The sequence below is a fragment of the Garra rufa genome, chromosome 3, assembly GCF_049309525.1.
Source record: "Garra rufa chromosome 3, GarRuf1.0, whole genome shotgun sequence".
Lineage (NCBI taxonomy): Eukaryota > Metazoa > Chordata > Actinopteri > Cypriniformes > Cyprinidae > Garra > Garra rufa.
Genome location: NC_133363.1, coordinates 42,805,062 through 42,820,307, shown reverse-complemented (window position 1 = coordinate 42,820,307; position 15,246 = coordinate 42,805,062). Strand labels below are relative to the sequence as shown.

General features: G+C 37.1%; 1 protein-coding gene across 5 annotated transcripts in view; it reads left to right on the top strand.

Annotated features, from left to right (window-relative positions):
* apba2b (amyloid beta (A4) precursor protein-binding, family A, member 2b) overlaps positions 1–15,246 on the top strand; it is a 113,829-nt gene that overhangs the window by 90,448 nt on the left and 8,135 nt on the right. For 2 of the 5 annotated variants that reach the window (XM_073836195.1, XM_073836191.1), the window contains exons 7-10: positions 3,562–3,597; positions 4,567–4,656; positions 9,380–9,565; positions 14,513–14,692. In XM_073836195.1, the coding sequence (XP_073692296.1) occupies positions 3,562–3,597; positions 4,567–4,656; positions 9,380–9,565; positions 14,513–14,692 (492 nt within the window). The remainder of the gene's footprint in view (positions 1–3,561; positions 3,598–4,566; positions 4,657–9,379; positions 9,566–14,512; positions 14,693–15,246) is intronic. The other 3 variants (XM_073836192.1, XM_073836194.1, XM_073836193.1) reach the window with 3 other exon arrangements.

The window sequence follows — 15,246 nt, the reverse complement described above, 5'->3', positions numbered from 1 at the left end:
TGTGTCTGTCCACAGCTGAGTGAGCAGTATGTCAGCGCAGAGCCTGAGGACAGTGTTTTTCTCGCCGCACTTCTAAAGCAGTGATTTCCAACCAGGTGTACGCATACCCAGAGGGGAGGAGACGGTTCACTCATATAAAATTGAATGGGAGAAATTGTGATGCTCAATATGGTAGCTTTATGTTTAGGTTTGCACCCATTATAGGAATAGTTTGTCCAAAAGGCCATCCAAGATGTAGATTAATTGGTAATGCTTTACAATAAGGTGTCATTTGTTAATATTAGTTAATCACTTAATAAGCAGATGGATTGAAGTTGAAAAGTTGAAAATGAATTTTTTCCAGAACGTGTACAAACACAGGCTAGATTTATCGCATGAACCAATCACAGCTGATCATAACCAGTCATGTTCAATCATATCGTGATGCCACTCCTCTCACAAAGTCACTCCTCTCACGTAACTTTCCCCCATTCATTCTCAATTACCCCACAAAAACTAACCGCATGCTTTAGGGGGTCTGTTAAAACTAAATGGGCTCAGGGGAGGTAAGAAAGACAGACTTACGCTGTAACTTTACCTGCTGGTGTCACTGTTGTACTATGTTTCTTTAGAAAAACTAGTAATTTATACACTTTTTAAATGTAATATTTTGTAATTTACCAATGTTTTATGTGGGTACTACAAATTTTGTTCTCATCCAATATTTTGAGGAGACACTTCCTTCCTTGTCTCCTCAGAGGAAATGCCCCTGTGATGAACATACATTAAACAAAAAGGTTGAGAAACATTCAGTATCTCACACCTCCTCTAAATAATAAGAGCAGTACTTAAGCCAACATAATGGCCGCACATCCTTTTGCATGCTGGCCAGGAAAACAAGATATAGCCATTTCTCTTGTTTTAGGCAAGAAACAGGAAAAAAAGCCTAATGTTTTATTGAAGTGTATCCCTGTAGCCTCCAGATTGATGCAGTATTTATGCAACATTCATCGCCCACACGTTCACTGTCTCATTTCCCCTTGACTTTCAAGCTCTTTCTCTCTCGTGCTGTTGATTTATCTCCTCTTTCCTCTTTCTCTTCTGCCAATGGAGGATGAGGCATGTTGGCAGCAGAAATGACAGTAAAGGAGTAGTCGTGCTCATGATGCTCAGCCAGAAAAGAGATGAGAGCAGTTCAAAGGATCATGCCCCAGTCAGGTGGAAGAAGGTAGAGAGAAAGAGACAGAGGAGCTGAATGAGATCAGAATGCAGAATGCTAGTACTTATATGTGCATTGAGGCTGCTCACATGCAATCAGACTCATAATGAGTGGGCTCTTATGAGTGTTTATAGATCACAGAGGTATTGCAGAGCAGTTTTTACCTCTTCTAACCTTCTCACTCTTATTTATATTGTATGCAGTTTATAAAGTCTCTTATAGGATATAAATTATTAGGAATTGTGAATTGATTTACAGACAATGTTGAAGGCAAAAGTACGCCTAGGAGAATCTGCAAAATGTTAATTATTTTACCAAAATAAGAGGGATCATACAAAATCCATGTTATTTTTATTTAGTACTGACCTGAATAAGATATTTCACATAAAAGATGTTTACATATAGTCCACAAGAAAAAATAATAATAGTGTTTTTTTGATTTAGCGATAGTTTTTTTATACATCCCTTGTTTGTCCTGAACAGTTAAACTGCCCGCTGTTCTTCAGAAAAATCCTTCAGGTCCCACAAATTCTTTGTTTTTTCAGCATTTTGTGTATTTGAACCCTTTCCAACAATGACTGTATGATTTAGAGATCCATTTTTCACACTGAGGTCAACTGAGGGACTCCTATGCAACTATTACAGAAGGTTCAAACGCTCTTTGATGCTTCAGAAGGAAAAATTATGCATTAAGAGCCAGGGGTGAAAACTTTTGAACAGAATGAAGATGTGTACATTTTTCTTATTTTGCCTAAATATCTTTTTTTTTTTCATTTAGTGCTGCCCTTCAGAAGCTTAAGAAGATACATGTTTCCCAGAAGACAAGTAAAATTTACCCTGACCTTCAAATTCAATAAGTTTTCACCCACCAGCTCTTAATGCATTGGCTTTCCTTCTGAAGCATCGTTTAAACGTTCTGTAATAGTTCAGGGTAAATTTTTACTTATTTTGTCTTCTAGGGAACATGTAAAAATCTTCTGTAGCTTCTGAAGGGCAGTACTAAATAAAAAAAGTGATATTTAGGCAAAATAAGAAAAATGTACACATCCTCATTCCTTTCAAAAGTTTTCACCCCCTGGCTCTTTATGCATCGTTTTTCCATCTGGAGCATCAGTAAGCATTTGAACCTTCTGTAATAGTTGCATGTGAGTCCCTCAGTTGTCCTCAATGTGAAAAAATGAATCTCAAAATCATACAGTCATTGTTGAAAAGGGTTCTGAAGAACAGCGGGCAGTTTAACTGTTCAGGACAAACAAGGGACTCATGAACAATTATCTCTAAACAATAAAAAAATAAAATAAATAAACAGCTGTGGATCATCCAGGTAACAACACATTAAGAATCAAGTGTTTGTAAACTTTTGAACAGGGTCATTTTTATAAATTCAGCTATTATTTTCTCTTGTGGATTATATGTAAATGTCTTTGATGTAAAATACCTTGTTCAGGTCAGTACTAAAAAAAAAATTTGTATGATTAAAATAATTAACATTTTGCAGATTCTGCAATATGTATGTAAACTGTATTCACAGTCTTTGTCTTTTTATAAAAATGTTTTCTTGAACTAAAACTGTGATTACAATAATTTTAACTAAATTAAAGCTGAAACAAAAAAATGAAATGAAAATTAAATAATATTTTATAAAACAATTATATTCTTTATATATTTTCTTCCTCAAAAAAACATTTTAGTGCATTGTTAGCTGATGTTACAAATGTTGTTATTAAAGTAGTTTATACGCCTTCGTGACCATTTCACGTTGACCATTTTATTACTAACACTTTCCCGTATGATTCTGTTGACGAGATCTACAATGTTGTACAGTATCCAGTCAGTCCACTATGACAGCTGTTGTTCTCCCTCAAGTCATAATATGGCAATTTGATAAACTGAGGTGTTAGGCTGCATTTGTTGTGAGATTCTGACAATGAATCTCGTGTCAGTGATGAATCACACAACCATAACCATCTGACATTTATTGAAAGTAATGACTGCTTATGTTATGAAAGGACTAACATATCTATTTGGGTACAAATAGACATTTTTCGTAACCTGTTGAGAAATGTCAATGCATAAGATAGGTTACTTTTTTTGGCTTTCAATATACAGTAACAGTTATTAAACCCATATTTGCATGTCCTATGATTTGCTATCCGTATGTATGTGTGTGCAAAGGGATATGTTGCTGCATTCTGGGTTTGTTTGTGTTTGTGTACAAAGAACACACATGCCATACATGGCATGCAAACTTTGTGTTTGGTTGTTTATATGTTTTGCCTGTTTTTAATGTATTTTTTTTTACCTTCATGCCTTTTTGCTGCTCCCGTGTGTGACGACCCTGTACTGTCCTGAACGTCTCCCAGAGGGTACAGAAGGCAGCCAAAATCAAGAAAAAGGCGGTGTGTAAAAAAAAAAAAAAGACAGATAGAAAAAGAACATGCCTTTTTTTACCATCTACTCCATGTCTGTGTTCCTCATCTTTCATAAGTTCTGGTTCATACAATGTGACCTCTTAAAGTCTAACTACTGGCAAACCAGCCACTCTGGGCTGCAAGTGACGCATATTAAAATTTTGAAGATACGAGTCAAAATTTCAAATCTGTTTTGCACAGACTGCACTTTTAACCTTGTAGCTATAGTCATCCGTGTTTACTACCATTTCAAATTGCAGTAACACAAAACAAAAGCAAGAATTTGAGCAGAAATGCACTGACAGGTAAATGATTGGCATTCTGAGACAGCCTGACAGCTGGTTAAGTGTTGCCATTGTGTCATTTTACTTACCCGTCTGTCATTGCATCACCCTGCGCTCCACCTCACTGCACCGAATGGGTCTCGCTCTTTTTTTTTTCTTTCACTCGCTCTCTAGTGTCAATCATCTCATTACTTCAAACCTCTGCATGGCTTCTACTTATCACAGGGGGCTGTAAACCCAGTGATTATTTGTCTCTTGGCCTGATTACCTCACTGTGTTTCTCAGTTATAGGCTTTCAACAGTTTTCTGAATTGTTTTGATTGTGAGACGCACTTAGTCACCATTGCCCAGCAGTAATCAATTATTAATTCGCCAGGTTATTGATAGCTAATGCAGTTTCACATTTCCAATCCATATGTTCTTTGCACCTGAGCATACCATATTGTTTCCCATGGGCTATTAATGGAGGTTAAGCATAGCCCTCCCATGTGGACAAGTTTATGCTAGTGCATGATTTATGAATAAGCATTTAAAATGCTTTCATTAGGGGTTTGAGAGGTTGTGCCTTTTCTTTAGGTCTTCTCATCATGAGCCATTGTGAGTTATGGCTTTGTGACCACTTGGAGGTATAGGGGGTTTGTTTTTTATATTTTCGTTCTTGCTTTTTTGTCAGCAGAGTCCAGAGGGAGACGCTCAGACTTTGACGGAGGTGGATCTTTTCATCTCAACTCAAAGGATCAAAGTGCTCAATGCAGACACCCAGGTGAGTTCATGCGGCTGTTTCAAAATAAAATCTGAAAAGATCAACCCAAAATAAAAAGAAAAGGTAGAGTTAATGGAAGCACATTAGTGTAAGTCATTCACTGACTGCTAATGGTTCAGTACTTGAATGTTTTTCTGAGCAAATAAGCAGATAAAACAAACAAATAAGCCCCAAAGCGAAATGTAGCATATACTGGTTTAATATCCCTGTTGCTTGTTTTCTTCATTAATAATATATATTTGATTACAAAGTAATTTTTACAAGATCATTTGTATATTATCTTGATTTCACGGACAGGGACTTTTTACACTATGTAGTGTAACGCTAAAATTGTATATATGTTTTTGAGACAGTAAAAATATTGTTTATATATTTTGTTAAAAGACACATGCTCTCAACTGCACTCTTATATACACTACCAGTCAAAAGTTTGGACCTGGGGCGTTGCTAGACCCTTTTTACTGGGGCACGTAAAATCTCCCCAGTAAAATCTCAAATTTGAGTTATAATTTACTTTGCTAATCCCAAAATAAAGACATTAAACTATATGCAACAACTGAATTAACGCTTCTAAAAGCAATGCAGTTTAACCGAAGACTATGCACGCAGATATCCATGCCCCTTAATTGTGTTGTAAATGCAACTGGCTTTCAAAAAAGAAAAGTGATATGAGTAATGGGGGGCCTGTGCCCCGGTAGAGCTTTAGGTCTAGCAACTCCACTTTGGACACACTTCCCCATTAAAGAGAATGGGGAAGTGTGTCCAAACTTTTGACTGGTAGTGTATACTGTATATACAATTTCTTTATTTATACCACAAATCTCTTCTCAAATCTGATTGGCTGAAAACCTTCTCCAGCAGTGCAGTATTCCAGTAATATCAACAACCTAACCATTTCACCGTTTGTGTCACTCCAGTATAATTTTACAATATTATTACTGTTTTTGTGTCATGGAATGTAGTTTCAGAAGATTTTTAGGTGAGAATGTAGTTGTTTAGACCTCAAATATGTGTTTATATATAAAAATAGCACTTATTTGATCATTTGTATAGATGTTTCGGGGATGTGAGCTCCAGGTCGTCAGCAGCCGTCAGCAGCAGCTCAGCGCACATGAACCCACCGAGAACAGCTTTATCTTAGAATCCTTAGGTAGATTGTGTTACACGAGGTGTAATTTCTTTTGCTTATATTAAACAAGCAATCTTTGGTCTTACTAATCTATTACTGGTTCCAAAGCAAATCTATTTGCCTTTGGAGCAAAGTTAAGTTCCATTTTTTACTTTACATTAGGCAGCACAACTGCTCCCAACATTGATAATAAAAGCAAAAAAAAAAAAATCTGAATATTAGAAAGATTTCTGAAGGATCATATGGCGCTGATCAAGTAAATGCACCCTTGATGAGAATAAGAGAACTCTTTAAAAAACATTAAAAATCTTACTGATCCCAGACTTTGGAACGGCAGTGCAACTAATATGCCATATTTGGTGTGAAAGAAAGAAAGAAAGAAAGAAAGACAGAAAGAAAGAAAGAAAGAAAAAGAAAGAGATAAAGAAAGGGTCTGTTAATGATTATGATTTCATCTTTAGAAATAGTTACATTATTCTACTAGTTCTAAAATGACATTTTAGAATTAGTAACAGAGGCTTGGGCTAATCTTTAAAAATGTCAAACAGAGATTTGAATCCATAGCGGAAGGAAGTAGTTCCACACATAAGAGGGTTTTATAAAGACTTTTTTCTCTTTTTTATTTACACACTTGTGCCATCAAATTGTTGTATGCCGTGACCTTGTGCCTACAACCAAATCACAGCCATGCTGATATACAGCCATATTGCACAGCTACTCGTGTGATATTGGTCATATGTGACCCTGGACCACAAAACCAGTAGCACAAGTATATATGTAGCAATAGCCAAAAATACATTGAATGGGTCAAAATGATCGATTTTTATACAATTTTTCTTTTTAATGCCAAAAATCATTAGGACATTAAGTAAAGATCATATTCCATAAATATTTTCATCCAATATCAAAACTTAATTTTTGATTAGTAATATACATTGCTAAGAATAATAATTTGTTACATTTATATAGCGCTTTTCTAGACACTCAAAGCGCTTGACAGTGTCAGGGGTATCTCCTCATCCACCACCAGTGTGCAGCATCCACCTGCGACGGCAGCCATAGTGCGCCAGAACGCCCACCACACACCAGCTTACTGGTGGAGAGGAGACAGAGTGATGAAGCCAATTGGAATATGGGGATGATTCGGAGGCCATGATGGTCAGAGGTCAATGGGCAAATTTGGCCAGGATGCCAAGGTCACATCTCTACTCTTTTCGAAAGACATCTTGGGATTTTTTTAATGACCGCAGAGAGTTAGGACCTCGGTTTAACGTCTCATCCGAAGGACGGTGCTTTTTTTGGCAGTATAGTGTCCCCGTCACTATACTGGGGTGCTAGGACCCACACAGACCACAGGGTGAGCACCCTCTGCTGGCCTCACTAGCACCTCTTCCAGCAGCAACCTAGTTTTCCCGGGAGGTCTCCCATCCAGGTACTGACCAGGCTCAACCCTGCTTAGCTTCAGTGGGCAACCAGTCTTGGGCTACAGGGTGATATGGCTGCCAGTACTAGTAACTAGTAATATACATTGCTAAGGACAACTTTAAAGGCAATTTTGTCAATATTTAGATTTTTTTTGCACCCTCAGATTCAGAAATATTGTCCTATCCTAACGAACCCTATCTCAATAAAAAAAAAAGACCCTTATGGCTGGTTTTGTGGAACAGGGTCACATAGATAAAGTTATTGAGGCGGAATGGCCAAAATATGAATCCTCAAGACGTAGAGTATACAAAATAGGAATTCTCAAGGCGTAAAGTATACATTATAAATTATAAATCACTTTTGGAAAAAAGAAGGTAAATCATATTTGAATTAATGAAATATTAATGCGAAGAGAGCGCTCAGCTATATTACATAACCTTTTGTTACATAACTGACAAAAAACACGTAATGTGCATCTGTAGAGAGAAGAGATGCACATATGATCAGGCTTGTAGACAGTTGTTGGTGATGAGAGCTTAATAACGGTTGTAAGCTTTGTGCTTAATCTCCAGCTGCACATTTTACACATGCTGTACAGTCAACAGCTCCTCCTTTTCCACACTAGTGTTACTGTAAGCATAAGGTAGGAAGAGCAACATGCTGTTTTAATGGTACATTTAGTATCTTGGTACTGAGTAACATAGCTTTGTGTATTGCTGCCATTATGTGTATGAGTTCTGAGTGAACAGCAGTGAGTGGGCAGGCTGGCACGGACATTTCGTTATGTGCTGCAATGCAGTGTCAGTCCTCACCCTGCCTGTCACATCTCACTGTGAGTCTCTATTGGCTGTTACAGATTCATTCCAGTGCCTTCAAGGTTGTATTGATATTTCGTAGACATTCAAAGTACTCTGGAAGACTGAAACTTTTAGATTTAATTCAGCCCAATCTGCTTCGCACACAGAATCCATTCAAACTTTAAAATCGACTATTAAAGTTTGATTGTCTCCCACTTACAATGATAGAATATTCAGCATCTAAAATATAACTGATAGTGATGACATAATTGTAATATTTGCATACTGAATTGCAATTTCTTATTACATATTTTTGCATATTAAAGTATAATTCATCTTTTCTTTCTCGCTTCTATTTAACCATATCACTTTTACATTGATAACCAGGCTGGTAATGGATTACTTGGCTACATGTAAATATAGCTTAAGACTGTGTGTGGATTCTGGTTCACAGCCAACTGAAAACCAAACGGATTCTTTGTATCATGACAATGACAAAGCATCTCAGAAGCAGAATTTCAGTAAGACAAAACCAAGCAAGCACTGTTTTTTTCTTAATGTAACCTGGGTGTTATTATTGAATAGCAGAGGAAGCCTTTTTAGCACTGCGTATCGTCATCTGCTAGCTGTATATAAAATATATGCATTAAGTTAAAAGGAAGGGTTATTTATAAAAATGATCCTTGAACTGATAGATTGTGCTTCACGTAGTCTTTGAAGTAAACATGTCACATATTACAGTCCTATCATTTAAAGAAGAGCTGTGGCAAAATGAAAATCCCACATATGACCTTTGTGTGCATTGAAGTGAAATGCTGCATGAATTTCCTCTGTGCTCTGGATCATTAATTCTTTCAGCTATTTGATGATTTTTTTCTTTTTTGAAATATATATGAGAGTGCATGTCATGCATGCTGTTTCTTGTGCTGCTCATTCACATTTAGAGATCCAGTTCATGGAATATCAAATGTACTATACAGTGTCTCAGTAAGAACAGCATTCAATACAATTTCAAGGTCATCTTCTCTTTACTAAGTAGGCATGGCTGTAATTTTACTGTTTAAATATCTGGGTTAACCCAATACGGCTGTAAGCTTGTAGCTTCAAACAGATCTTCCTGAAGGGAGATTCATGAATAGGAGCGTTCCGGAAACCCACTGTGCATTCTCTTAACCTCAGGGTGCTTCTGGAGGCTGTCCCTAAGAAAATGTAATGTAAGCCCATTTGGATAAGAAAGTCTGTGAAATGATAAGTAAGCTGCTCAATAGGATTAAAACACAGCCTTAACTCTAGTCTGGTGTAATATATTGGGAGGTGTTGCCACAGAATGATAAGAAGGAATCCTGCTTATACTCTCTTGGTTGTTTCGTAGGAGACCATGATGGATAACGCTTTGCGTACCATCTCCTACATTGCTGACATCGGGAACATTGTGGTTCTAATGGCAAGACGCCGCATGCCACGCACCGCCTCACAGGACTGCATCGAGACGACCCCTGGAGCCCCCGAGGCCAAGAAGCAGTACAAAATGATATGCCATGTATTTGAGTCCGAGGATGTAAGTGTGACTAATTTTGCTTTCTTTTTATAATCAATATACTCATACCAGAAAGTCAAAAGGACAAAAATACATTTTGCCCACTTAAAGGGTTAGTTCACCCAAAAATTAAAATTTTGTCATTTATAGAATTTACTCACCTTCATGTTGTTCGAAACCTGTAAGAGCTAGATATTTCTGATTAAATCCAAGAGCTTAGACAGCAACGCAACTACCACGTTCAAGGACCAGAAAGGTAGTAAGGATATCATTAAAACAGACCATGTGACATCAGTGGTTCAACCGTGATTTTATGAAGCTTCGAGAATACTTTCTGGGGCCTTGAACATGTCAGTTGCATTGCCGTCTATGCTAAGCTCTCTGATTTCATCAAAAATATCAATAATAATTTGTGTTCCAAAGATGAATGAAGGTCTTACAGATTTGGAATGACATGTGGGGGAGTAATTAATGACAGAATTTTGTGATTTGTAATATGATTACCTTTTATAGAACAAAATGTAAAACTTTTAAAAACTGTTGGCAAAAATGTTGGAACAGATGGTAATGTAAAACTGTCCAAACATTTAATTTGTATATATACACCACTGTTTAAAAGTTTGGTTTCAGTCATTTTTGAAAAATATTTTTTAAAGATGTTTATGCTTATGCTTGACAAGGCTGCATTTATTTGATCAAAACAGTACAAAACAGTAATATTGTGAAATGTTATTACAACATTCATAATAACTGTATTGTAATTTAATCATGCAAATAATAATTATGTAATTTATTCCTGTGATGGTAAAGCTGAATTGTCAGCAGCAATTACTCTAGTCTCAGTGTCACGTGACCCTTCAGAAATCATTCTAATATGCCAATTTTGTGCTCAAGTTACATTTCTTATTATTATGTTGAAAACAATATTTTTGTGGATACAGAAATACATTTATTTTAGGATTCTATGATGAATAGACAGTTCACATGAACAGCATTTATTTAAAAAAGATATAATTTGTAACATTTAGAGCTGGTTTCACAGATAGGGCTTAGACTAAACCAGGATTAGGCCATCTTGAGACAAATCAGGGGCACTGACACATTTTAAGATTAAAGGAGAACTCCGGTGTGATATTGACCTAAAGTGCATTGAATCATGATACCGAGTGTGAACGTACCTTGCATATCTCATCTCGGTTTGTGTCCAGCTGTCCGAAATCTGGGGTCAGTTAGCCGATGCTCACAACAGGTTGTCAATGAAAGTCAACAGGGCATCGGAATAGCCATGTAAATAAATCACTGTTTTACGCCATTTACGAGACACAAAGTAGCTCCACACTTCATTGGTAGACTTCCAAGGGCCCTGACATTTAAAACGAGACATTGAGAACTCAGAAAAAGCACCGGTAGTTTATTTACGAGAAGATTTATACAGACAGTACCTGGGAAAGAAAATCCGGTAGCCGCCATCCTGAACTTAGTCACGATAAGTCGAGTGTCGAGCACCAAGGAATTTATCAGGTTATCAACGTATCAGGTTGTAGTTTCCTTCGTGCTCGACACTCGACTTATCGTGACTACATTTAAGATGGCGGTGACCGGTCTGTTCCTGGTGGAACATGTCTGTATAAATCTACTTGTAAATAAACTACCGGTGCTTTTTCTGAGTTCTCAATGTCTCGTTTTAAATGTCAGGGCCCTTGGAAGTCTACCAATGAAGTGTGGAGCTACTTTGTGCCTCGTAAATGGCGTAAAACAGTGATTTATTTACATGGCTATTCCGATGCCCTGTTGACTTTCATTGACAGCCTGTTGTGAGCATCGGCTAACTGACCCCAGATTTCGGACTGCTGGACACAAACCGAGATGAGATATGCAAGGTACGTTCACACTCGGTATCATGATTCAATACACTTTAGGTCAATATCACACCGGAGTTCTCCTTTAATCAGTGCAAGTTTCTTTCAGTTGAAACAGCTCAGATTTACATTTTAGTCTGGGACTAGGCTTATGTCTCTGAAACGGGGGGTTAAGGATGTAACAATATTATCAATATCATGGTATCATCTTGGTCACAATATAGTTTTAAAAATATATTCAAATGGCTTATTCTAACATAAAAGGACTATAAAGTTGTGTTTTGTTCCATTATGCTTCGGCACAGTATCTGTCGAACAAACTAAAACCAAAAGCACAATATGGCACAATAATCCCTTCATCAAGTCTGTTTTCGCTGTGCGTTTCAAAAGCCAAGAGCGTGTATCATTCAGGCGTTCAGTTCATGATCCGGTGTTTTCCCCGCCTCAGAACGGCTCTGTTCACAGTGAAAGCAGTGAACTCGTTTATTGCATGTGCTGAGAGTTTAGCGCATATATGAACGCAACTGCCACTAGTTATGTTTTACTTTTGTGGCAGATGATTACAGCATTTCACTAGATTTGTAGTAAGATGCATTTTTGTAAGCCTGTTTTCACTGAAGCTGGAGTTTTCCGTCAAAATAAAATCTCTCGTGGCATTTCCGGCAAAAAAAAAAAAGCTTAAAAGTGCAGTATAAATTGCTGACAGCTAGCGGTTTAAATGGGTAACGTTACTGCAGTCCAAAATCAAAATATCTTTTTCAAGTGTAGATATTAGATTGTAATTTCCCTCCTGTAGTGTAAAGCAAAAATAATATACCTATGAAATATTCATTTTTTATTCATTTTATAGTGCACTTGTTTTACAATATATGGCTATTACTGTCATAGGAATAACAATAATATAAAATTGTATTATATTCTAATTAGTTTGGCTTCCTAAAACACCAGTGTGAATGTAAGTTAGACTGAGACAGTATAAAACAAAAAAAAAGAGGGTTGAGTCCCCTTTTAAGTTTAGGTGTTGGGTTGGAGCTCTTAATTTTGATCTCTCAAAGTGCATTAGATAGAATAATATAACTTTAAAATGTACAAAATGTTAAAGTTTTTCCAACTCTTCTTTTGTCTTTTTTTTTTTTACTTTTTGAAGAGAATTATGGACTTTATATCGAGATGTTATCGTATTGTGAGATTTTGATATTGTTACATCCCTAGTAACATAACAAATGTCTTTACTGTTTTGATTAATTTATTGTGGTTCCTTTAAAAAGTACTGACCTCAAACTTTTGAACAGTAGTGTATATGTAGAAACGGAGCCATTATTCATCTGAAGCTCAGATCCAGATTCACCTGAGGTTCACAGAATAGCCTCAAAAGTAACCCTGGCTGCAGCTTTACATAATCCTGTTCTAATGGACCTACTTTTCTCTGCTCTACAACACCCTCCTCTGCATTGCAGTTGTTCCTCACTCATGCTGTCTAATTACACTCTTTGATGTTTCAGCCAATGAGTGCATGCACGTCTGTGCGCGCGCCCACAAATGACTCATTTATAGAGCCTTGCACTTCTTTATTTTTACTAAACCTATTTTTCATATCACATCTTAGCAGTGTCACACAATTTATCATATCATATAAGTTGTTATCGTCCTAAAAACAAGTCTAAACTTTGATAACTTTGCGTTGTTCCTCCTTTGAGGCCCATATAAATCAGTAGGTTCTCCGCCTGTCTGATCACTGCTGGTGTGGGTTTTTTTTTCTTTGTGTTTTTATCATGACTGATTTAGATGCTCAATTCTCTGAATATTCCTGAAGCAGCCGTGCTTCCTGTGCAAATCAAAGCCAGCACACATGTTGGGATGTTAGATTATTAATGGTATGACCCCTACCTGTGCGCACAGCGCCTGAGGGGTACTGTTAAATCAGAAAACAGCCACGATCATTAGCAAAGGGAGGGAACTTCTTTTCCGCCGCACCTCTTTAGCATTCTACTGCCGACAGTCTGATATAATAGCCTTTATCCAGCAACTTTTCTACTTCCACAGAAGATTTGAATAAGGTTGCAAAGCTTGAAATAGACTAGTGTATTCACATTTCACAGTGAGCGCTACTGCAGCACCAACGTGCCTTTAAAGACGACAGCTGGCGCTTATGGAAACCGTTCAAAAATATAAACCTGTTCTAGAGAAATCAATGTACAATAATATACTATGAGTGAGCAGATTCACAAAACATCAAATCAGTGAAGTGAAAAAATGACACAGTGTTCATCTGCTGCATTGATTTTCAGTATATAAATGTTTTTCAGCAATTGTCAAAGGCACAGAAACTTATATTCATAACAACTAATGTGCTTCTAGACCAGAGGACAACTGGCCTGGGCCTGATGGAATTTGGTTCCTTGCCACTTTCGCCTTGCTCAGTTCGGACTTAAAATATTGATTTGACTGCACTATTGGTTGAGAACAACACTTGGACTAAATTGAGCTGGATAGTAACACTATTGTCTTCTTTAGACCTTCTTGCTTTGTTTAATAATTGATTAACTTTGCAACATCAGAACTGTTATTGAACTGAATTGAATCAATAGTGAACTGACTTGAGCTGAATAATGACACTATTGAACTCTGTAGAGCTGCGTTATAGTTATATTGAATTTGTTTCATAACCGAACTTTGCAACATTGATACTGCTATTGAACAAAATTAAATCAACACTGAATTAAACTGGACTGAATAATGATACTACTGAGTTCCTTAGAGCTGCTTTATTGAATTTGTTTCATAACTGATGAACTTTGCAACATTGACATTGCTATTATACCAAATTGAATCAACACTGAACTGACTTGAGCTGAATAATGGCAATATTGTCTTCTTTAGAGCTGCTTTACGGATAAAATTGAACTGGTTTCATAACTGATGATTTTTGCAACATTGATGTGACCACTTGCTTTTGTCTTTCAAAAGCTCATAATAAAAGATATGTTTAATGATGTAGATCTGTGATTTAGCCCTCTAGCATGTAACCAAATTATAATGAATGGCAAAATGTATACACAAATAGATTTTTGCAGTTGTTTCACCTGGTTTTCTTCTCCAACATATGCAGGCCCAGCTCATAGCACAGTCCATTGGTCAGGCATTCAGCGTGGCCTACCAGGAATTCCTCAGAGCCAATGGAATCAACCCAGAGGACCTGAGCCAGAAAGAGTACAGCGACATCATCAACACACAGGAGATGTACAATGATGACCTCATCCACTTCTCAAACTCTGACAACTGCAAAGAGGTCAGCTGCCAGATGCTTTCTTCTGTATTATGCGTTCTCTCTCTGTTAGAACACAGCTGACCCGGCACATCAATGCTTTTCCGCTCAATACAAGTGGGATTACTAGAAAGCTGTGGATAGTGATGACAGACAGCAGTGCTTTCATTCGTTGAAAAAAAAAAAAACACCATAAAAACCCAACCTGGTCTCATGACGAAAGCGTACTTCTGGGAACTTTCGCAAGATGCAAAATACATACCACCATGTATGCTTCGTGACATATTTGATGTGAAGTGGTTTCTCTGGAACAGATGAACGTACATATTCTGACTTGAAATGTCCGTTGAGTGTCGCTATAACTTGCTCTGAGACGTTTTAAAATAACGTACTATCTGCACTACACCTAGACCTACCGATAGTGTGAACAAAAGTGGATGTGGCATAAAAACGCAATCGTAAGCATGCCGTTTTAGCTTGTTTTTTGATCTCTTATCTTTCAGCTTTCATCTTGAGTCATGTTTTTCTCGGGATTTGTACCCAAGGATTCCACATGTTAAGTCCAATTCCATGCCGGC